Consider the following 24,573-nt stretch of genomic DNA (forward strand, 5'->3'; position numbering starts at 1 on the left):
GTTACGGGCACTAGGCAACGGATATACATTATACATACATAGATAGATATATAAATACATATTTAAACACCTAAGACCTAAGCACAACACCAAATGCTCATCACATCGATGTTCGTCTCAGCCGGGGATCGAACCCGGGACCCATGGATTCGCAGTCAGGGGTACTAACCACTAGACCAATGAGTCGTCAATTTTTTTTACGTTGAATTGCGAACCGAGGAATAGGTTAAAAAGAACGCTCTGCGCAGGCTATTGAACTCTCTTCCCGTGTCTTCTTTCAATGTCTACTGTCTACGTAGCTTGACTTCTGTTTTACTTTTTTTTTCTTTCCTGGGCAAATGCCTTATGGTAGAGGGTTATGTGGATTTCGCTACTGTGCATACCCACTAAAAACCCACCAGCAATCGCCCAATTGTATTGCCAAGCCGTTGAAATCACGCCCCCCTAGACACCTAGACCTAGACATAATTATACAATTATAATGCATCATTGTTAGCTTCTATCAGCTCCAATAGATGTTCTGTTTAATATGCGGAGTTTCCACCATAATATTTTTGTCCCATAATCAAAGAAATAAATTATTATTAAAAGATTTCTTAACCTCGTTACCTGTTACTAGAACCAACATCTGTATATAGCCTAGTAAATAGCATTTCCCATTGGTACTATATCTAATATATAAAATTCTCGTGTCACAATGTTCGTTCCCATACTCCTCCGTAACGGCTCGACCGATTCTTATGAAATTTTTTATGCATATTCAGTAAGTCTGAGAATCGGCTACTAAGTGATAAGGGGTCTCCACCCCAAATTTATTTTTTATTTTTAGAAAAAAAACTATTATTTTTATGATAAAGTATACAAAATACATACAACCCCTAATTTTCACGCCTCTACGATCAACCCCTATTTTTTATTATAGAAGATATTTATTTTCATTAAACTAAAATAATGTTTCCAAGAAATAATATATACATAATGGGTACATGGCAAAACGACGTTTGCCGGGTTATCTAGTATACTATAGTAGTAAGTATATAGTTTCGAAGATTCCTCCTAGTTTCGGAAGTATGTCAATAAGTACTAATACGAATCCGTAGTATCTTCAACTCAAGACGAACACTATTTCTCGTGTACGACCTTATTAATATTGCGAACAGATAGACCGCTTGTTAACAAAACCACTTGCATTCCTATCCATTATCGTATATCATTTATTTATTTCTTCTGTTTTATAAACTCATACTAGTTTACTATCTTTCAAACGTTAACAAATGAACATCGCTTATATTGTATAAAATATGTGTTGACGACTCATTGGTCTAGTGGTTAGTACCCCTGACTGCGAATCCATGGGTCCCGGGTTCGATCCCTGGCTGAGACGAACATCGATGTGATGAGCATTTGGTGTTGTGCTTAGGTCTTGGGTGTTTAAATATGTATTTATATGTCGATCTATCTATAATATGTATGTATATCCGTTGCCTAGGACCCATAACACAAGCTTCACCAGCTTAGCATGCGACTAGGTCAATTGGTGTGAATATTTTGGAATAAGGTTTATTATACAGTAATTTCACGAACCTGACTAAAAAAATCGAGAAAATTGTGGGATATTCGAGAAAATTATCAGATCTACGTAAATAATTGTCTTTACAAATATTCCACGATTTGTATTAACAATAATAATATATCTAATAAATATATATTTTATTTAACTTAGACGTAAGGTACACAATTGTCTTACGTATAGATAAAACGTTACACCGTTAATAATATGCCTTATAGTTCACAAAAAGTTCACAGCATACAAAAAAACTCAACGGTGTAATTAATGATAACATTCGTAAATCGAAACAATTGCAAGTGCGGCTTATGAAGCAATGCGAAAAAGCCACAGTTAACAAACACTCTTTATCCAAACATGGCGAGCAGACGTGTAAAAATTATGTGTTACCCTCAATAAAATTAATAAGCAAAGTACCCTCATTTTTTTTATACAAATTCATAAAAAAATTGTGAGGATTTTGAATTAAACAGTTGATATTTAATTTAAATTATTGAAAATCGGGGTTAGATTGCATATTGCCACGATAATAATGACTGGCCATTAGATGGGCTTGATTAGAAATTATAAATTAACGGATAAATTTGTGATTGTATCGAAATATTTGTTGTGTATGAAAATCATAATGTGGACGATACTTGAACAGTTTTCACCTAGTTTTTAAATGCCTTTTTTTAAGTTACCTATTTTTAATGTTCAGTTGGTTACAACACAATGGGAATGTAGTATTGTCTTTTATTGACATAACCTTTACACATTTAAAGAAAAAACTTTTTAACCGGATTAAAGTTATGTATTATTATATTTCCAAGTGTTATTTCCAAGTGTTTTACAAGTGTCCACTTCATCTTTTAGTCGATACCAACTCCGGGGAAATAATTACAGATAATGCAACTTTCTCTACAGCTGTGATACTTTTTGAATTCCAACACCTTTTGTCTTCAGTCACCGTGGCCACGCACGCTGTAAAGCACGCGAAACGTCGGATAAATTTAAAATTATGTTAAATAATTGTAAATTTATAATACATAACTATAATCCGGTTAAAAAGTTTTTTCTTTACAATGGTAATGTTAAATTAATTCTTATTTTTGTATTGCTCATAATTACTTAAGATGTCATGTGGAACATGGTGTAATGCTTGCAGCTCCTTACAAACATTGTGTAAAACAAAAAACTTGCCGATTAAAAAGAGTGGCTGAGAGTAAATTGCCCGTTCTTCTCTTCCGTTCTACGCTCTTGATTTGAGAACTGGCAGTAAATGTAAATTTAGAAGCATTTCATATTATTTTTTGACGTTCATAAGTGTACATTTTGTTACCTATATGAATAAATGATTTTTTAATACCTGAAGAAAGAGAACTGATTAGTGTGAAAATTATAGATCGAATCAAGAAGAGAAATGAATGTCACGAAGGACATGACGAGATCATCACAGTCATTCTACTCTAATATCCAAGGAGTACTAACTCCAATTTTTTATTTTAAAAATCTATTTCTGTCCAGACTTTTGCTATACAGAGCATCAAAGGAAATCAATTTTTGGCACATACTTTTGAGTGACATTAAAAATGAACTTAAAAGAGACAAGAGGCATGTAGCTAGTCTTGGTCTGTGGTCTCTGCTCTCTTTGACGAATATTGAAATGATCGTAATTCTTAGGATTGATTTGCTCCAGTTCAAAACAATTTGTATGACTCAAAACATAGCGATTAAAAAGGGTGGCGGAGAGTTTCTTGCCATTTCTTGCCCGCTCTACGCCCTTGACTTGCGCACTGATAGTAAATGTGAATTAAGAATAAATTTATCATCTATCTCTTGACGTTCATAAGTGTACTTGTGTACCGTATATGAATAAAGTTATTTTGAATTTTGGTAATAAGGGTGTTTATGAATAAAAACTTTATTGTATAAAAAGGCCTTGGATAACCTCTATTGTAATGAATTCAACTCGAAACGATTCAAACGCTGTCAAATACAGCGGTGATTTTTCATGAAAATCCTCCGTACTTAGTTGATACATTAGACCAAGGTTTTTACTGGCAACATAAGAATTCTTGAAAAGTATAAGTGGCGTCTAGAAAAACGCTCACGTAACCAAGGTATTTCAATATGTGAGAAAACAGCGGAAACGTGGCCAAAGTGCTTTGGATCGCGTTCACGGTTTTATTATTTACGGCCTTGAAAATTGCATGAGCACAGCGGTTGTGGTCACGCCTACTTTATTGCGTTAAGTGAACTTTTGTATACTTTTTGGCACGGCAAAAGTGCAATTATGTCACTTGCACACTTCTAATTAAACCTTTGTTTAACGCAGAACGGATATCGTGGATTTAATCGGCGAAACTATATTTGTTTTATAGCTAGCCTTTTTTTTTATTTTAAATAGTCTCACAGCAGTGTTTAAGTCGTATATTACAGGACTACTTATAAACAAAACATGTGTATTTATGTACACGCCTTAGAAGTTAGGTATACTTCTTTGGCGTAACAAGATAAAAATCTTTTTAAATTTTATAGCCTTATTTTTTGTAGAAAAAACGACACTAACAATAGAAAAAAGGTATTTAATACATTGAAAGTTTTATTATAACCAATTATCTCATTAAATAAAGTTTATGGTAAGGTATGAGATCGAATATTACATTCCCATTAATGGGTACAATAGGACATAAAAAATAGATTAATTAAGACATTTAAAAACTGTTCAATCAAAAATAAATATTCTAGTAATAAAGAAGAGTCATAAAATAGTATCGTCCATATAGCGCCTTGTAATTATCAAACAAACTAAACAAATATTTTGATACTGTACCACAAATGAATTCCTTAATTTATAATTTATAATCAAGTCTATTTTAAAATGTTTTCAAATTAAATCCACACATTTCCTCTTTACTAACCAATAGACCCGTGAATTTGAATTTAGAATTCTATAACTCAAAATTAAAAATAAATTAGTAAAGTAGATTTCCCAGAGAATTTTAAATGTAGAACCAATAGGTATATTTTAAAGACTTGAACAAAAATGTACTACATACACTGATTACTAATGGTGTTGAATATTACAAGAGATCGGAGGGCTTGGAGGCTCACGCAACATCACTTTGCTAATACCCACTGGGTGTAGATCGAACGTCAATACATTTTTAACGAACGCCGACGATATTTTATTAAGCACCTTAACGGAGTCCTTTGATTTAAATGTAATTTGATTAAAGTTCATCATGCTAAGGTATTCATGGGTCAAAGAAGGGTAGACGGCTTACTGATAGGGAGGGGGCCTATTGAGAATATAAAATACTAGCAGTGCCCCACGGTTTCACGTAGATTAAAAAAAAAACAAAAAGTTGACAGCTGGTGTCAGGCCCAGGTGATCACCTATTTAACCTATTAGATTGACAAACGATCATGAACCGGATACAGAAATCTGAGGCCCAGACCTAAAAAGGTAGCTGGATGTAGCGAGTATATTATGATTATCCATTGAGTCTTTGTTTAAACTTTAACTTAAAAACAAAAATCAAATTATTTAAATGTATTATTATTTAATAAGTAGTAATATTTCCTGTATTCAAAAATCGACGGCGTGTGTCAGTCACAGGAGCCTGATCACTTGCTATACTAGCGGACCCGACAGACGTTGTCCTGTCTTAACTATGAATATTGATTTCAAATTGGTATAATGAATTAAAAAATATTTCAGAAACAAAGTGTTTATTATTCTAATGCTTTATGTTATACAACATTCTTTGTTTGTTTTTCTGGCTCGCATATTATTATATTATCAATATAATAACTCCGATCGAAGCATTTAATTTGAACGATATTCATTTTTCTTACATCCTCTGACGATATTTGCAGCACGCATTCTGTCAATGTTGTGTTATGTCAAACGCCATAAGGTTACACCAAAAAGTTCGAATTGTTATAGACCACAAGCCCATGAACAAAAAATACCTGTGAAATGACCCAACCTGAATTACGCTTAGAAGGCTGTTACTATATCTGAAAATAGCTCTGAGCACTATGCCGTCATTTCTGAGCGGTACATGTGAGTACGTGAGTGAATGGACTTTCTCAGGTACAATGGGGGAATTTCGACTAATTATTAATGTACGGCTTTGTTATAAGTGTATAGATGATTAAAAATAAATGTCGAAAAACCTAGTGCCGTACAAAAGTGATGGTGCTGGAAGTCGGTGCAAATTTTTAATTCGACGACAGTTGCAGGGGCAATATAGGTCATTTATTACTGTACGGCATTTGTGTGATTCCTTTTGGACACATATACAGATACTTTACCCGTAAACGCCGTACATATTCCCAGCGGAGCGGTCGAAAGCCAAGGGTCGCAACATATGTCTGATTAGCATATAGGTGATGATGATATGAAACAACATAAAATTAAATGATTTTGAGAGTACTTCACAAATAGATAACATTTTCCAGCATGCCGTACATTTTTTGTGGAACACATAGGTGTATGGGGTAAATTACTTTCCTCAGAAAAGAGTCATTTTCCGGTGACTTTTATCTGTACGGCAATAACACAGGTTATTAATACTTCAGACAATCTTCAATAAAAGATAAATGCCGTACACTTTCGATAGTCCGCTACCACCGCCTACCAATACAGGGCGTCCCAAAGTTATGGGAAATGAAGGGAAAGTACCTTAAATATCGTACATATGGTATTTTACTAAAAGAAGACTTTATGTTATTTTTAAAAGTTATTAATTCTGCATTCAAAGATTTTTAAAAATTACTTGCCTCGTCTGGGAATCGAACCGACTTAAATGTAAAAAAAAACACCCCTACTTTTATGATGCCAATCGAAAGAATGGCCAAAAACTAATAACTCTTCTTAAGTAACATAGTATTTTAAAAGAAAGTAACAGCGTGAATATATCTTTTTAATCAAATTAAAAACATTATCTATCGTATTCGGCCTAAGAAAATCCCCTACGAGTCTGTTACTTTAGAAAAGTTATTAGGTTTTGGCCATTATTTCGATTGGCATCATAAAAGTAGGGGTGTTTTTTTTTTAAATTTAATCCGGTTCGATTTCCAGACGAGGCATTTAGTTTTTAAAAAATCTTTGAATGCAGAATTACTAACTTTTAAAAATAGCATAAAGTCTTCTTTTAGTAAAATACCCTACCTACGATATTAAAGGTACTTTTCCTTCATGTCCTATAACTTTGGGACGCCCTGTATTATATTTTTATTTTTGTTAAAAATATTTTTCCTTTACCTCTCTCTGCTGGTACGATAAGGCTGTAAATATACTTTACAGCCTTATGGTAGTATACTCAGATATGTACAGTTATTAATGACCTTAAGGGACACCTCAAACGTCGTCGAAGTTTTTATCAGCTGTAAAGAATAATCTGGAGTAAAATGTACGGCATCTGGTTTTTTTTCTTTATTTATATTTGTTACATATAAAATAACAATAATCTTTGAAAATATTACTCCCCATTTTACTCTAGGAGCATTTGAAAAGTCATCTAAATTTCGGAAATTTCATATATTTTTTATCATAATATTTTTATTTGTTACCATTTATAATGAACGGCTATAATGTACAAAGGTAATATTTAGTAACATTATGTAAAAAAACAAGTTGCCGTACATTATTCTCTGATCTTACAGCAGTAAGAACCTGGTAAATCCTGAAATTTCGATAAATATTTAATTACACAAATATTAACTATAATATTTGGACGGCATAATTATAAAACATTATTGTCCGTGTTAAATAATGTTTTGAACATGTTGCCGTACATTTTACAATGACCTTAGGGTATATGGGTGTAGGGGTAGGGTTCCGACCCTTGGCTTTCGACCGCTCCGCTGGGAATATGTACGGCGTTTACGGGTAAAGTATCTGTATATGTGTCCAAAAGTAATCACACAAATGCCGTACAGTAATAAATGACCTATATTGCTCCTGCAACTGTCGTCGAATTAAAAATTTCCACCGACTTCCAGCACCATCACTTTTGTACGGCACTAGGTTTTTCGACATTTATTTTTAATCATCTATACACTTATAACAAAGCCGTACATTAATAATTAGTCGAAATTCCCCCATTGTACCTGAGAAAGTCCATTCACTCACGTACTCACATGTACCGCTCAGAAATGACGGCATAGTGCTCAGAGCTATTTTCAGATATAGTAACAGCCTTCTAAGCGTAATTCAGGTTGGGTCATTTCACAGGTATTTTTTGTTCATGGGCTTGTGGTCTATTAAGTATTCTTGAATTTTCTAATTTTCCGCGCAATTTTTTAATTTTTTAATTTTATAAGAACCTTCTGACAATTACAAACACAACAAAAAAAAATCAGACAAATCGGTCGAGCCGTTTTCATGTGATGTCGTGACAACGGAAAACGGGTTTCATTTTTATATATATAGATTTCTACATTGAGAGTAAAATTTATGTCGTAAACAAAACTTGAGGTAAAATGTAGAGGCACTGGAAAGCTCGTGGAGGAACATAAATCAAACTTTTACTGCACACATAACGTGCATATAAAATTGGAGTAAGACTGAAATTTCTGTTACGGATAGTATGATAACACACCTCACAATTTCGCGAGTAACGCAATATGAATGCAAGATAAATTGGCCGTATAAATTTCATGTCACGTAAACCGGGAAAAATGTTATCGGCACGGAAAAATTGATACCGGAAACGTTATATTTGCGGTGCGTTTGCGGTAGGTCAATGAATTGAGATATTCACTTTATACACACGATTTGCTGCTTTTTTTTTTTAAAGACAACTCACACCAATTGACCTAGTCCCATGCTAAGCTGATTAAGCTTGTGTTATGGGTACTAGGCAACGAATATACATACATATTATAGATAGATAGACATATAAATACATATTTAAACACCCAAGACCTAAGCACAACACCAAATGCTCATCACATCGATGTTCGTCTCAGCCGGGGATCGAACCCGGGACCCATGGATTCGCAGTCAGGGTACTAACCACTAGACCAATGAGTCGTCAAAGTGTTTTGCGTTTTAATTTTTATGGTTCAATTACAACACCAATGGACTTTCTTTCTATGTGCGCATTTAACATTTGCTCGAACGGTGAAAACATCGTGAGGAAACCGACATGTCTTAGACCCATGATGTCAACGGCGTGTGTCAGGCACTGGAGGCTGATCACCTACTTGCCTATTAGATTTAAAAATTATCATAAAACAGATTCAGAAATCTGAGGCCAAGTCCTAAAGAGGTTGTAGCGCCACTGATTTATTTTATTTTATTTTAATTGCAACATGTTTTATCTTACATTGTGTCTGTTATGGTTTTGCCTTTTCATTCCTTCCCATTGACCTGAATGCTTAAATTCTACTGTTGTGATTGACGTTGTTGTATCTTTCATCATTATTATTTCTAGTAGACTTCTGTTCCCCACCCAAGGCTGAAACTGAAGCTAATTTTAAGGCTAAAGACAAATCGGACTATAATATTTGTATCGCTCTCGAAGGCTATTGAATAATCAAATGAAATAAAAAAAAGCCCACATATTTTAATTTTTTTTTGTATGTTCTTAAGCTCGATTTCTTTTTCATATTTAAAAAAAATAAGTGGCGCTACAACCTCTATAGGTCTGGGCCTCATATTTCTGAATCTGTTTCATGATCATTTTTCAATTTATATTTTTGGGTTTAAGACATGTCGGTTTTCTCACGATATTTTCCGCCACCGTTCGAGCGAATGTTAAATGTGCGCACATAGAAAGTCTATTGGTGCATAGCCGGGGATCGAACCTACTAGCCCTAGGCCCCTAGCATTTTCATATTTAAGTCTAATTTATTTTACGATGTTGGCTTTTTCGTAATCAAGAAATTTAATTATGTTTTAAGATACTTGTCTTAGCTGATCACAAAAAAAATGTTAATATAAACATTGCTCATTTGTGTTGTGTTCAATGTTAGTCTGATGTTGAGATTTACCGGAGCATTAGGCAGCCTCAGTTCTAATATATCCTCTTTACTTGAACCTAGCAATAATATTTATTTGAAAAAACCTGATCTAATACCATTAAAACGTTTTGTGACCACCCAGTGATCTTTATATACCTAAAAGTTACCATTATGTGCTGTAAAGTACCGGAAAGTCGAAAATAATAATAACAATAACGCGTAATTCAATCCCCGCCCCGCATCGTGACGTTTTAAAAAAAACTTTCCACTTTAACCACTGCTTTAAGACTAACGTGCATTCAAACGAAATATTTATAAACTACTAGCAGACCAGCCAAGCGTTGCTATGGCTAAGGTTTTAGTTATATTACATAATAGTAACCTATTCAAGGGAAACGATAGGAGAACACCAGTCATGGGGACCACCATGCTTTTTTGGTGGTTATGCCATTAAATTGTAGCTTATGTGAAACGTAGGTACTTTCAACACAGCGCCATCTGTTAGAATTGTGACTATCAAATAATAAACAAATTTTTTGAAATAAAATAATATTGCGGGTATAAATTGAGATGTAAGCTATCCTATCTTTTAAGTTAGATCAAACTGCAAATTGCAAATTTGATTGAAATCGGTTCAGTAGCTTAGGAGTCCATAGCGGATAAACAACGTGACACGTAATTTATATATGTTAACATTTATTTTTCTTTCACTTAATCTGTATATGCGAAGGGAATATTTAGTTTGACTCACCTGAAATCCCGTCATAGGTCCACCATTCCTCCCAGCTGACGCCGTTGACGGCTGCAATCATACCTCTAATTAACTCAGTACGTTCTAATTATGAATTTACTGAAAAACCCGCAAATCTTGAACATTAATTCGTACTTAACATGATTTTGATGAATGTTTACGAGTTGATTGTATGGTTTGGATATTTAGATTATAAAGACATTAAATGTTAGTTTGGTATAAGTTCAATGTTTCGATAGACCGAAAGACAGGAAAATAGTACACAATGCATTAGGTAAGATAATGAACTTCTACCGTAGAAAAAGATCAAGTTAATTAATGTATTTATTGATGTGTGTGTGTGTGTGTAAATGGTTAAATAAATAAAAAAATATAAATGTGTTAGCATTATAATGTGTAAGATTTGAGAACCCTTTTAAGTAAAAAAATACCTGTGTCAGGGTTCCCAGCTCCTCAATAACAAACTCATTAGTTAATTCCACTTTTTTGGTTTTATCAACCAAAATTTAGTTTATTACTGATGGATGGATGTGAGTGAATGAGTGAGTGTAAAAAAATACTATTTGTCGGTGTGTATTATTATGTAATTAATTATTTACATAGTTTTATGTGAATATTTGGAACTTATTGTTTATTTTGTATTTGTAATTTTTTAGTGTTTGTTTTACATTTAAATGTTTGGCTATCCTCTTGTCAACATCTTAGAATCAATAGGATGCGACATATTGTATTGCTATGCAAAATGTCCCGCCCGCGCTATTGTTTCATCGTATTAATTGTATAACCAAGCGTTTATCGTACAGTTAATTTAATAGAGTCTCATAGGGATTGTTGAGTGTTGATAATGTAATGTGTGTAATATGTGTGAATAACAAAACAGATTCCATTATGTTCCCTTTGGAGTAGAGTCTTTTGGGCAGTGGAGTTCAAGAACACAGGCGCTAAATAAGGATTTAAGTCAGCGCCTGGTAGATAGTACGGGTGACCCCAGAGCTGGTGCTTTCCTGGCTCAACGAATAAGTGTCGCAATACAGCGAGGAAATGCTGCCAGCGTTATAGATACACTGCCACAGGGTCCAAACTTTATAAATTTGTGTTAATTTCCTGTTTATTAATTTTTAATTATTTTTATTATTACAGGTGAGAAAATTGGAAATACTGTCTCTCGGAGGGGACATGGACTGAATGTAATCTAATGAACTTGATTAAAGGCTATTTTTCCTTTTTACTTTTTTTTTTATGGCTCTTGCACGATTTGTGCATTAGCCAGCGTAAAGTATAGGATTTTTTATAATTCGTGCTTGTCTTTAGAAATTCGACCGTGTCCTCCATGCACGGTTTAGGCACTCGCCCGGTACTGCACAACCCTCCCAAAGGTCGAGAACAAATTTAAATTAAATTAAAACTTGCCCTCGAACCGGGAATCGAACCCGGTACCCCTCACCTAGCTGCCACTTAATAAGACCGCTAGGCTATGAGGCCCCTCCTTTTTACGTTATTCATTGGAAACTTTTTATACAATAAAGACTTATTTGATTTACAACCTCCACCAATACTTTCCTGTCAACGTCAACGAATTATTTATTTGCATACTCTGTTCCATTTTAATTGCTAGCTCATATTTCACTCATACAACATACTTTAAAACATTGACATTTGACACGAGGCAACCCACAATCTGCGTTAACAATTCAATGTTAGTTGAATAATACTTCTATAGTGGCATGGACACTGGACAGTATACCAACGTCTCAAGATATGAGTGTTCTTTTCACGATGCATCAAGGATGTCACTCTCTTCGAAATGATTGGATTGGATTTCGAATCTACAGAGGCATTGCTACATATCTTGGTATGACTTTGAGGTTTCATAAACTAACACAGACACATTGCACGATCATAATAACTTTCAGCTACATTCTCAAATACATGCGCATACTCACCTATTCACACACTCACTCATTCACTTCATTTGTAACACTAAATTTATAACTATTATTATTATTTTTTCTTTTTTATTATCATCTTTTTTTTTAAACTAATTTGAAAAAACATGTACCACGAAATAATTGTTTTCTAGTTACCCACAACACAGGGCCTCCCTAGTGTGGGGACTAGCGATTTATGATTTCTGTCACAAACCCTTCTGTCATTAATAAAGTTTTTATTTTTATTTAAAACTATCAGTTAGTGTCTCGGCAATACCTGATGGCAACCTTTTTTATATCTTCTTGCAATCAGCCCTAAGGCTATGAGTGGTTTCCCATTGGAAGCGTCTACTCATGCTGAGCTTCTGCCGGTCTTCTAGCTCTAGAATATGGTGACGTTTTAGCCGTCTCACATACTGTTCTATGGTGAATTGGCGAACAAGTTCGTTCGGGTGACAGATTAACCGCACTTTGTATTCAGCTGAATGACTACCTAAACGCGTTGTTACACTGTTTTGGCCGAAATTCACCGATGTCCAGATTGAGCATTCTATTAAACGAGCTGGATCTGGACATCCATAGTTGCTCACCTCAGACTTTGAGAGCGATTTTCGTTTAGTGTTTGTTTAAATTTTATTATTGTTTTGATTAATTAATTTTATTACTTCTTGTATGCTAGTAAGTGTTTGACACATTGAAAACTGTATTTTATTTTTCTTCTGTCAATGTATTAATGTGCCAAGCGTTGGCAAGCTTTTATAAATAAATAAATAAATACACTGATTACGGAGCGTATTCAATGCCTTCTGTAACGCCTGGAATGGAACAATATTCATACACATGTCAACTGGACAGTGCAAAATCCTTATGAGGGCCCTAATTTCTACGTAATTCTCACTAAACAAAGCGTAATCAGAAATAAAAATACAGAAATCGTCATATTACTAAAACTGTATGTAAACACACTGGGAAAATAATATAAAGGTAATGTTTAGTCAAATAATAAGTATCTTTTATAGGAAGTACGCTATTGTTTGCTTATTTACTTTTCTTTGAACGTTATCGAATCAATATTATCTATATAATCAAGAACAAAAAGATGTAAGAGAAAGTGCGTATTATTAATATTATATAATTATGTAACTATATAGAGCAGTGTTGGCCTAGTAGCTTCAGCCTGTGACTCTCATCCCTAAGCCCGTAGGTTCCATCCCCGGCTTTGGACAAATGGACTTTCTTTCTATGTGCGTATTTAACATTCGCTCGAACAAAGGAAAACATCATGAGGAAACCGACTTGCCTTAGACCCAAAAAGTCGACTGCGTGTGTCAGGCACTGGAGGCTGATCACCTACTTACCTATTAGATTTAAAAATGTTCATGAAACAGATTCAGAAATCTGAGGCCAAGAACTAAAGAGATTGCAGCGCCACTGATTTATTTATTTTTTAAGTAGTTTGTTATAGAAATTATTAGGCTTTTATTTAATTTTATTTTATTGGGTCCATGCTTAGGGAGAGTAGTGTTGGACTAGTGGTTTTAGCGTGCGACTCTCATCGCTAAGCCCGTAGGTTCCATCCCCGGCTGTGCACCAATGGACTTTCTATGTACGTATTTAACATTCGCTCGAACAAAGGAAAACATCGTGGGGAAACCGACTTGCCTTAGACCCAAAAAGTCGACTGCGTGTGTCAGGCACAGGAGGCTAGGCCTTCTTGTCTATTAGATTGACAAACGATCATAAAACAGATACAGAAATCTGAGGCCCAGACCTAAAAAGGTTGTACAGGGTTATATTTGCACACAAACAGAAGTTTCATGCACTCTTCATGGCGTTTCGTCACCGCAATGCAGCGGTCGTATTTAATTAATTATCGAATATAAACTATTGAGTGGTGTGGAGAAACCTGTGTCCTGTGTGCTACATTTTAAAAATAAAAATGGCCGGCGACGCCTTAAATGGGGTGGTCATGGGCTGATATACGTTAACAATATTGTAAGGCTTATATTTTAGAAAACAATTATTTCAATTATTTGACGACTTATTTGTCTAGTGGTTAGTACCCCTGACTGCGAATCCATTGGTCCCGGGTTCGATCCCCGGCTGAGACGAACATCGTGTGATGAGCATTTGGTGGTGTGCTTGGGTCTGCGGTGTTTAAATATGTATTTATATGTCTATCTATATATAATATGTATGTATATCCGTTGCCTAGTACCCACACAAGCTTCACCAGCTTAGCATGGGACTAGGTTGATTGGTGTGAATTGTCTTTAAAAAAAAAATTGAATGGTACACATGGTATACACTGTGCACTAAGCCATGGAGGTCATCTCAGAATAATTAAGAACAATTTACGTTAAATAACTCAATTTCCGCAAACAAAATTCAAAAACAGAAGCTCGATTTTCAAGAGATTAAAATTCTAATTTGAGTTCCCTTAATTAAGATTATATTAGGATTATTATACTTATAATATTTTGAAAGCAATTAATTCAAAAATTCTTACGAAATTTGGCCCGTAATTATCTGAAGTATCTTTTATTACCGGATATTCGGATGTTAAATTATTTCGGCTTTATCAATTTTGGAGGATAATTGGTAGTGACTATACATTTCTAGAATTTGGAGGAATGATGGAGTACTGTTTCTCCAACCTCCAGCCTCTTTAACCAGTCTAACCACTGTCTGGCCGGCCGAAGTGAAGTCGAGAAGTTCTATATAATATATTGTTAGCGGACTAACGCCATCTTGTAACAGAAACCTATATAAAGCGTGGCAACACCGGCGTTGACTCACTTTTTTTTTTCGAGACTTCGTGCGGAACGGACTTGTTACCAACCTAACCTCAGTAGATTTTAAAAGTCTAAAGTACCTACGTCCTACACGTTCTAATCTTTTTTGTTACCTAATAATATATAAAATCGCTATGATTGTAAACGCAGATTGTATGTGTGGCTACAGTAAATTCCCCCGAAGATCGGTCGATCAAGTTGCTTGACACGTAGTTGTGTTGAGGGAGTGGTTTGCCAGTGCCAGGTGGAGTGGAGGAAGTGGATGTCGCATAGTTTGTGGTGGGTTTGAAATTGTCTGACATACTGCGTGTTGGTTCAGTGTGTTGGAATGCTGCAGTATGCTGCGGCAGAGGTTACCAGGCATACGTGCTTGCTACATGGTGGTGGACAGGATACCTGTAGCTAGGGTGCTGGCTGGTTGTGACTTGTTACTGTAGCGTCACTAAAGGAAGGCATAAGAGTTGCCAACACTGACATTAACAATTTAAATACATACTGGGAATTCAGTCGAAGTAAATAGGGTATTTAAGGCTCAAAAGAAATGTATTAGAGCAATTTGTGGAGCAAACTGTCTTGATAGTTGCGTACCTTTATTTAAGAAGCTCAAAGTTTTATCTATTTCATGTATTTATATTTTAGAAATATCCTTATTCGTGCACAGAAACATACATATTTTTAAGTCGAAGTAAGAAGTAGACATGGGGAGAAATTGGCTGTGGCAAAAATCAATCTAATACTGTTGAGGAAAAACACCTTTTGTATGGCAATTTAAGTTTACAATAAATTACCAAAAGAATTAAAAGATCCTCCGACTAGAGTCTTTAAAAAGCGACTTGGTGTAGGTATTACTTTTGAAAAAAATTTACTATTCAATAAATGATTATTTGCGTGAGACACTGTAGTTGATATAAATTTAATAAAGTATGATATGATATGTACGATACAAACAATATAAGAATTGACCAATTCATTTGACTAATAATGTAACATGTAAAATTCCTTTAAAGACGCCATTGTGTGTGGCAGAATATGCGAACTTACGATTGTACCACCTTACATTTGTACCATATTCTTGCAATAAATAAATTATTATTCAAAGTGAAACTTCTTTATCTGGGTTGGAAAAAAATTTAGTGTTACATTTTTGCGTTACGCGTCACATTTTTCCGTTACGCGCCATCTTTTGAAGTGAAACTTCTTTATCGACATATGGGAGAAATTTTGTAACAGGTTACGCGCCATGTTGCTTTTTGAAGTCAAACTTCTTTATCGGCGTTGGAAAAAAATTTACACACATTTGTCACATTTTTCGGTTACGCGCCATCTTTTTCTTGTCACGGTTGAACCGAAGAGATTCGAAGCCACTAGTAACAAAAATATATAATAACGATAACAATGATAGTAATACTAATAATTCTATTACAATTAATGAAATTCTGTAATAATCTTAGTACTACATAGTAGTACAGTAATAAGTTAAAATGAAATAATTGTATTTGTATTCATGTCTATGATAATAAAAGCCTTTTGTTAAACTTTATCTAATTTAACTTTATTTAACCAATTTCTGTAAAGTTGCATATAGTAGATCATTTTTCGAAAAATAAGGTCATAAAGAAGTTTCACTTCTTACGCGCGTACATAAGTACACGTACCCTTTTTTTATTATTAAGAAACATCTCTATGAAAAAGCGTATAAAACTTATTAATTAAACATTATAAATACGATAGTTCACTGAAGCATACAACGGGAACGATCACTCGAATCACTTGGATGTATTTGCGATGCAGGCGGCGCGTCCAGGGTGAACTTCGAATGCGAATGCAAAAATTTAAATTAAAAACATAAATCAGGCGTGTATCGAGTAAGTTTCGAGATATACATTTCAACTGCACGCCTCGTACGTACTTGGCTTATCGAATTTTTATTTGTGTATTATAAAGTCACAAAACGGATTAATTACTGATCGTTGTGCTTTGGGCGGTTAATGACCCAATTTAGCTTAGGAAATAAAAAAAATCAGTGGCGCTACAACCTTTTTTAGATTTGGGCCAGATTTTGTATCTGTTTCATGATGATTTGTCAATCTAATAGGCATGTAGGTTATCTTCTGTGCCTGACACACGCCGTCGACTTTTTGACACGTGATATTTTCCGTCACCGTTCGAGTGAAGCACATAGAAAGAAGTCAATTGGTTCACAGCCGGGGATCGAACATATGACTCAGGGGTGAGAGTCGCACGCTAATGCCACTAGGCCAATGCTGCTGCGAAAAATTTAACATGAAGACTACTGTTTTTTAATATTTTCATTTATAAGTTTTGTTTTAAACATATAACAATAAATGTAAATATATATGTTCCACAAAAGAACTGTACTCTGGTCACCCACAATATACTATTTTATCACTACCATATTTGGTTTTGAATAAAGTTTATTATTATTATATTTAACATGCTGATTAACACGAGTATGAGCGCAGTTTCATACCTGAGGTTGTAGGTTCGATCCCCGGCTGTGCACCAATGGACTTTCTTTCTATATGCGCATTTAACATTTGCTGGACAAACTGGAAACCGACATATCATATACCCAAAAAGTCGACGGCGTGTGTCAGGTACTGGAGGCTGATCACATACTTGCTTATTAGATTTAAAAATGATCATGAAACAGATTCAGACATCTGAGCCCAAGACCTATAGAGGTTGTAGCGCCACTGATTTATTATTTTATTTTATTAACACGAGTATAAGATTTATCTTGTGTAATAAAATATTTTTAATCTGTCTTCAACTGAAGGTTGTGGCTGTGTCGAAAAGCCTTGCTGCCTCCAGGGATGTTGACACCCATAGTTATCTCACTTATCTTCTCAAGAGGTTTAAGATAAAGCGTACTTAAGTCTTAATTGTTATAATTTAAGTGGACTTACAAGCCTATGCTTGGACGGAGCTCGGTCCGGCTTAAAGAATTATACAGTCGGAAATTCAACACCTGGGTCGCAGTAAATTGTTCCTATATTTAGTTGTTTTTGATAACTTTGAGAATTTACATAAAAATATAAACTGCATATAAACATTTTAAGGTTGGGGCAATATATATTTGTAATAGTTTATTTCTTATTTTATTAATTCCAGAATTCTATAGGGACGTGTAGAATGATAATAGAGCAAGAGTGTTGTTAACTTTTTTATTTTTTTATTTAGCTACACGGCAAACGACGTTTTGCCATGTATATTATTTCTAGGAAACATTTTTTAGTTCAATAAAAATAACTATCTACTATTATAAAAATAGGGGTTGATCGTAGAGGGGTGACAATTAAGGGTTGAATGTATTTTTGTATGCTGCATCATAAAAAAATAAAAACAAAAAGTTTTGTCTATAAAATAAAAATGTAGGGGTGGGATCACCCTTAGGGGATGAAAAATAGATGTTGCCCGTTTCTCAGACTTACTGAATATGCATAAAAAATTGCATGAGTATCGGTTGAGCCGTTTCGAAGGAGTATGGGAACGAACATTGTGACACGAGAATGTTATATATATAGAGATTATATATAGTAGAGTTCAGATTGAGGCGTTCCTAGTAAGTCAAAGATCTGGAAGCTTCGCTCTTCTTTATTTAACATGTTTTAATGATGCGTTTAATGTACTTAGTTACAGTTTTGATATATAGAGATATATATCAAAACATATATATATTTATTTATTTATTTACACTTCGTTGCAAATAAAAGAAACACAATACATAAAAATTATAAGGGATGCAACGGGCGGCCTTATCGCTAATAAGCGATCTCTTCCAGGCAACCCTAGTTAAAGAGAAAAACTTAAAAAAAAAGAAACATGATGCGTGCGAGAAGTGCAGAACCAAATGATATATAAAAATATATATACATATATATATAACCTTAATCTAAAGTAATACAAAAAAAATTATATTAATAACAGACTAAAAACTTAAAAGCTATAGATAGATATAGAGATATCCAAGCTGCTATCTTTTATCCAAAGACGATACTCACATACTTAAAAAATTTAATAATTATTACATTATTCGAAATAAATAGCATATAACAATTGTAATGTAGCAATAGTGAAAAAGGGTTTTAAATCGGACCAGTTTTTGCGTTAATTCGTTATGTACATACAAATCTCTCCTCATCATAATATTAGTATTTATACATAGTATATGAATGAATGGAAATAGTATTAACAACTAAATATAGTATACGAATGAATGAGAAAGGTGCTAACAACTAAATATGTAAAAATAGTATTTTAGCATTCACTGTAAGTAACTTTAAGCGACAGCTAAAATGCACTAAAATAAAATTTAATATTGCATCTTTGGAACAAACATAAGATTGAATTCTTATGCATTGTTGCATTTTGCAGACGCATTTGCTACGTGATGGAGAGAAGGGTTCGCCAGTCAGCGTATGTCTCAAACCCCTCAAATCTTTAGACGGGGAAAAATCAAATGATTTCGTGTGACGAATTTTTAGCTTATAATTCAAAGGATTTTATGAACTATTTCGAGTTATTTATTATTAAAGAACTTTTTAATACGATTTTTGTTGCGCATCACTAGACTACACTAGACTATGGGCAGATGTGTTGAGAGCTGTTAGCGTAAGCGTTCTTAATAAAACAATTAAAACATTTATTGTATTAGGCTTGCACATTTCATACTTCGTCTTGCCTTTTTAATACTATAATTAAAAAAAATATATATTTAACCTGCCCCGGCTTCGCATGGGCAATCGTGAACCGAAAATGTTGACCCAAAAGTCTGGCTTTCTATAGGTTTTTTCAAAATTGGTTTAGTTCATCCAGAGATTATCCCCTACAACCTAACGAACTTTTAATCTAATATATAAATAAATTCTCGTGTCACAATGTTCGTTCCCATACTCCTCCGAAAAGGCTCGACCGGTTCGTATGAACTTTTTATGCATATTCAGTAAGTCTGAGAATCAGCTACTATCTATCTTTCAAACCCTTAATAATATAAGGGGTATCCACCCCAAAAAAAAAAATATTTTGTTATTATGTGGCATTAAAAAATACATACAACCCTTAATTTTCAACAATCTACGATCAACCACTATTTTTATTAAAGTAGATACTTATTTTTATTGAACTAAAAAAATGTTTCCTAGAAATAATACTTATACATGACGAATTTGCCGGGCTAGTATTAGTATAAAACATAACTAGTACACAAAAACAAAAGAAGTTTAATTTTTCATGTAGTTAATGAAGAGGAACAATACCGATTTATTAGGTTGAGCCATTATGCGTGTGCATACGTTAAAACATGATAAAATGAAATATTGTAATAAAATAATTCATAAAAGTTTTCATACAATATATATAACATAAAGTGAAACAGGCTCAATTGGTTGGGACATGTGCACCGAATGGCGGACGACAGAACCCCAAGGTCTTTACTGAAATCACAACCCGTGGCAAGAGAAAACCCGGTAGACCGAAGCTGCGTTGGTGGGATATCAAGGAACTCGAAACAATAGGGGTTCGAAATTGGATGCGGGAAGCACTGAAGTGTACTTGAGGAGGCTAAGACCTTCAAGGGGCTGTATAGCCATTGATGATGATGGTGATGACATAATATAACACCCCTTTATCACAAAAGGATAACTTCTGAATGTTTAGTTCGACAAATAAAAACAGTCAACTAAAATCTAAATTCGCATCTTTCATATGAAACTTTCAGTTAAAAAAATAAACAATTCAAACTCATGCAAAATAATTTCATTAGTTAAATCTTGAGCATTAACGAGCTCTTTGAATTAAAAACTTGAATATTTTAGTACGATACGTCTCGACCAGGTGCATCAATGGTGTGTAATTGTAAAACCATCTCTCAGTATTCCAAATAGGGTTGATATTCGTTAAGCAGTAAGCAAAGAGATATATCACTTATGTCACTGAGGAGGGAAACTGATTCATTTCCGATGCACGGTTGGAGCTCTTTGTGGAGTACGTCGGCTGCGAATTGCTCACGTTTTCAACATTTGATTGGGACATCAATACGTCTAAAATATTGTTGCATTTAACGTCATCCTTTCAGTACATTTGAATGATTTACAGAGTTTTGAAAATGGAGTGTTTGGTTCGTAATTTAGACGATTTTGAAAATGGAATCTTCTGTATTTGACTCGTAATTTAAACGATTTTAAAAATGGATTCTTCGCTATTTCACTCAAAATTTAGAAGATTTTGAAAATCTCTGCTCTGAATCTGGAATCTTTTGTATTAAACTCGTAATTTAGACGATTTTGGAAATGGAATATTCTTTATTTGATTCGTAATTTAAACAATTTTAAAAATGGATTCTTCGCTCTTTCACTCAAAATTTAGATTTTGAAAATCTCTGATCTGAATCTGGAATCCTCGGTATTCAACTCGTAATTAAGACAATTTTAATTTTGAAAATGGAATGTTCTGTTTATAATTTGGATCCATCGATTAACTCTCGATTTCTATATAAAATACTAGTCGTTACAGCTACAAATCGAAGATTTTTCTACAGAAATGAAAGGCTATAAATGCACTTTGTATAGAATCTTCGCAATTACGTAATTGCAGTAATATCCTGTTTTATTATATAGTAGCCAAATTCTGTAAAGACGGCTAAAAAGATATTGTGAGGTAACTGGCATGTCTTGAAACCAAAAATCGATACTTACCACATACTTAAAAATTATCAGTAAAACCTGTTAAGGAGAGAGACGGTTCCTGGGCCTTTTGTTTTATGTAACACTTGAATCCCATCTTCATGAATTAAACGATTCTTTTCAGATGTGCTACTTTGTCAACGTGAATTGAAATTTCTTTGGTATATAATTTACTATCCATTGCCCAACCTGATTAAATTCTGACCCTGCAATGGGGTTTATCCAGAAGAAAAATATAATCTGGTCAATTCGTATCTGGCCTATAAACACCTCCAAATTTTATTGATATATGAATGTGGCATAATAAATAGATCATATGCCTTCATCATTGAAATGCTATATTAAACAAAAAGTTATCAAATGCAAATTGTCCAGCCTTGGTAAGACCGTTGACCGTCAGTTATATAAAAGAAAAATCAGTAGCGCTACAACCTCTTTAGGTCTTGGCCTCAGATTTCTGTATCTGTCTTTCATGATCATTTGTCAATCTAATCGGTAAGTAGGTGATCAGCTTCCTGTGCTTGATACACGCTGTCGACATCTTGGTATGGCAAGTCGGTTTCCTCACGATGTTTTCCTTGCGGAGCGAATGTTAAATGCGCACATAGCAATTCCATTGGTGCACAGCTGGGGATCGAACCTACGACCTCAAGGATGGATGGATGAATGATCAGTCACTGCCGACGGTTATACAGTAAGTATAAATACGTCCCACATAAACGTTACAACATTTGTACGTTATACGTTCATAAGTCTAGCGTGTTCACGTAATATGTATTGTGATATGAAATTCAGTTAGAATTCATCCGCCCCAACGAAGCTTTTGTTGGGCGAGCGTCAAGTGCGACGCGATCGTGGGCAAAACGTAAAGAACGTCCAATGCACCGTGAAATTGCCTATCTTCCACGTGAATTTATACATCGATGACATTTCAATTCGCATACAAATCACCATAACAAAAAGGAATTCTTTAGAATAGCTGGTATTACTTTGAGATGACAGCTACAACTCTAAATATCTCAAGGCGGAGACCCAATGCCAGTAGAAGTAAGCTTCTATATGTTAAACCAATTTTATAGTGGTTATTATTTGTAAGTATTTTATTATTGGTATATATTTAATTGAGTGGTATGGGGTGACAAGGTCCTTGAAATAATAGGGGTTTCAAGTTGGTCGAAAGATTAAAAAGATTGCGAAATTTGCCGGCCTTTTAAGAAAATTATATATTACACATGTTTCTCCTTCCCTGAACTTCCACAAATATCAGTATCAAAATAAGCCGAATCGGTCCAGCCATTCTCAGTTTTCGAACAGCTATCATTAATACATGTACCATATATCCAGAGAATGATTACTATGCAGAAATTTTTAAGGCTGTAGACAAATCGTACTATAAAAATGGTATCGAAACATTTTATAATTTCATACTAGCTGATGCGGCAAACGTCGTTTTGCCATGTTTATCATTTATAATAAAAAATAGGGGTTGATCGTAGAGGGGTGAAAATTAGGGGTTGTATGTATTTTTAATGCTGTATCATAAAAAAAATTAAAATAAAAAAAATTAAATAAAAAATTAGGGGTGGACTACCCTTAACATGTAGGGGGATGAAACATAGATGTTGTCCAATTCTCAGTTATACCCAATATGCACACAAAATTTCATGAGAATCGGTCAAGCCGAGAGACGAGAATTTTATCTATTAGATTAAATAATCAAATTCTATACAAACAATATTTTTTTCTATGTCAGCCTACAAACTATTCAGCCCACTCATTAAGATAATACATTGTAATTCCACCGATACACTTACAGTACAGCTTATTCTCAATATCGAAAGCTCGGCAAAATATGGATTGTCGCTTATGAAACAGTATTTTCGAGACCGCATCGATGTTACGTATTCAAACCGAATCGCACCAGCAGCGTGGCGCTTCTACCTATGCAAATTCTACACTATTGCATTTGTGCTCCCCAAATATCTATAATAGCGATCATCGTAATGGAATTTCCTGTATACATATGGAGCGTTTTATCGCTTATGCTAGAGGACGCTTGCGGTACAAAGTTGAAATCGTTTTTCTAATAATATTGTAATAACATTTTATCTAAAAATATAATAAATGTAATAAAATTTTATCATAACACAACTTACAACCCACGTTTTTATCAAAATATCAATTGAATAATTATAAACGTCAAAATTAATTAAGATAATACTAATTTATTGAAGTAGACACATTTTTTTAAATAAAACAGGGCGGGGGGTTCGGTGACTAGAGGACTATCTCGCAATACTTTCAACGCCAGAATTGCAAATGTTTTTCTGGCGTTTTTAGTATTGGTACGCTCTTTTCTTGCTTCGAAATACTTCAGTGGGTAGCTGGTTCCACATAGTCGTGTATTAGAATTATCTTAAACATCAAAGGTACGTCAAGTTGATACGGGTGGAATTTTATATTACTCTTCAACGTCCGATATTTATTCCATATTCCATTTTAATAAAAAATTACATATGTCAGAGAACTACATTAACATGACATTAGCGGTAGTTAATGTTAAGTTAAGTAATAATATGGTAATTAATTTTAAAGGTTAAGTTATTTAAAGGCCGGCAACGTAACGCCATCTGGAATTGAGAGTGTCTGTGTATCACTTAACACCGGGCCTCCTGCCCGTTTGCCCCCAGTTCTATAAAAAAAATATTATTGTGTATTTGGGTGACTAACACTTCGTTGCAGAAACATAGTACAATTGACATAATGAAATGAAAAGGAGGGCAACTGGCGGCCTTATCGCTGTCGGGTGATCTCTTCCAGGCAACCACTTATTCCAGGTTCACATTGTATATAATTTTAGTTACTA

General features: G+C 34.2%; 1 protein-coding gene across 1 annotated transcript in view; it reads right to left on the reverse strand.

Annotated features, from left to right (window-relative positions):
- Window positions 1-24,573, reverse strand: part of LOC125061607 (carbonic anhydrase-related protein 10) — a 59,534-nt gene that overhangs the window by 23,689 nt on the left and 11,272 nt on the right. The window contains exon 3 of the mRNA XM_047667115.1: window positions 10,281-10,331. Within this exon, the coding sequence (XP_047523071.1) occupies window positions 10,281-10,331 (51 nt within the window). The remainder of the gene's footprint in view (window positions 1-10,280; window positions 10,332-24,573) is intronic.

This window comes from Pieris napi, chromosome 23, assembly GCF_905475465.1.
Source record: "Pieris napi chromosome 23, ilPieNapi1.2, whole genome shotgun sequence".
Taxonomy (NCBI): Eukaryota; Metazoa; Arthropoda; class Insecta; order Lepidoptera; family Pieridae; genus Pieris; species Pieris napi.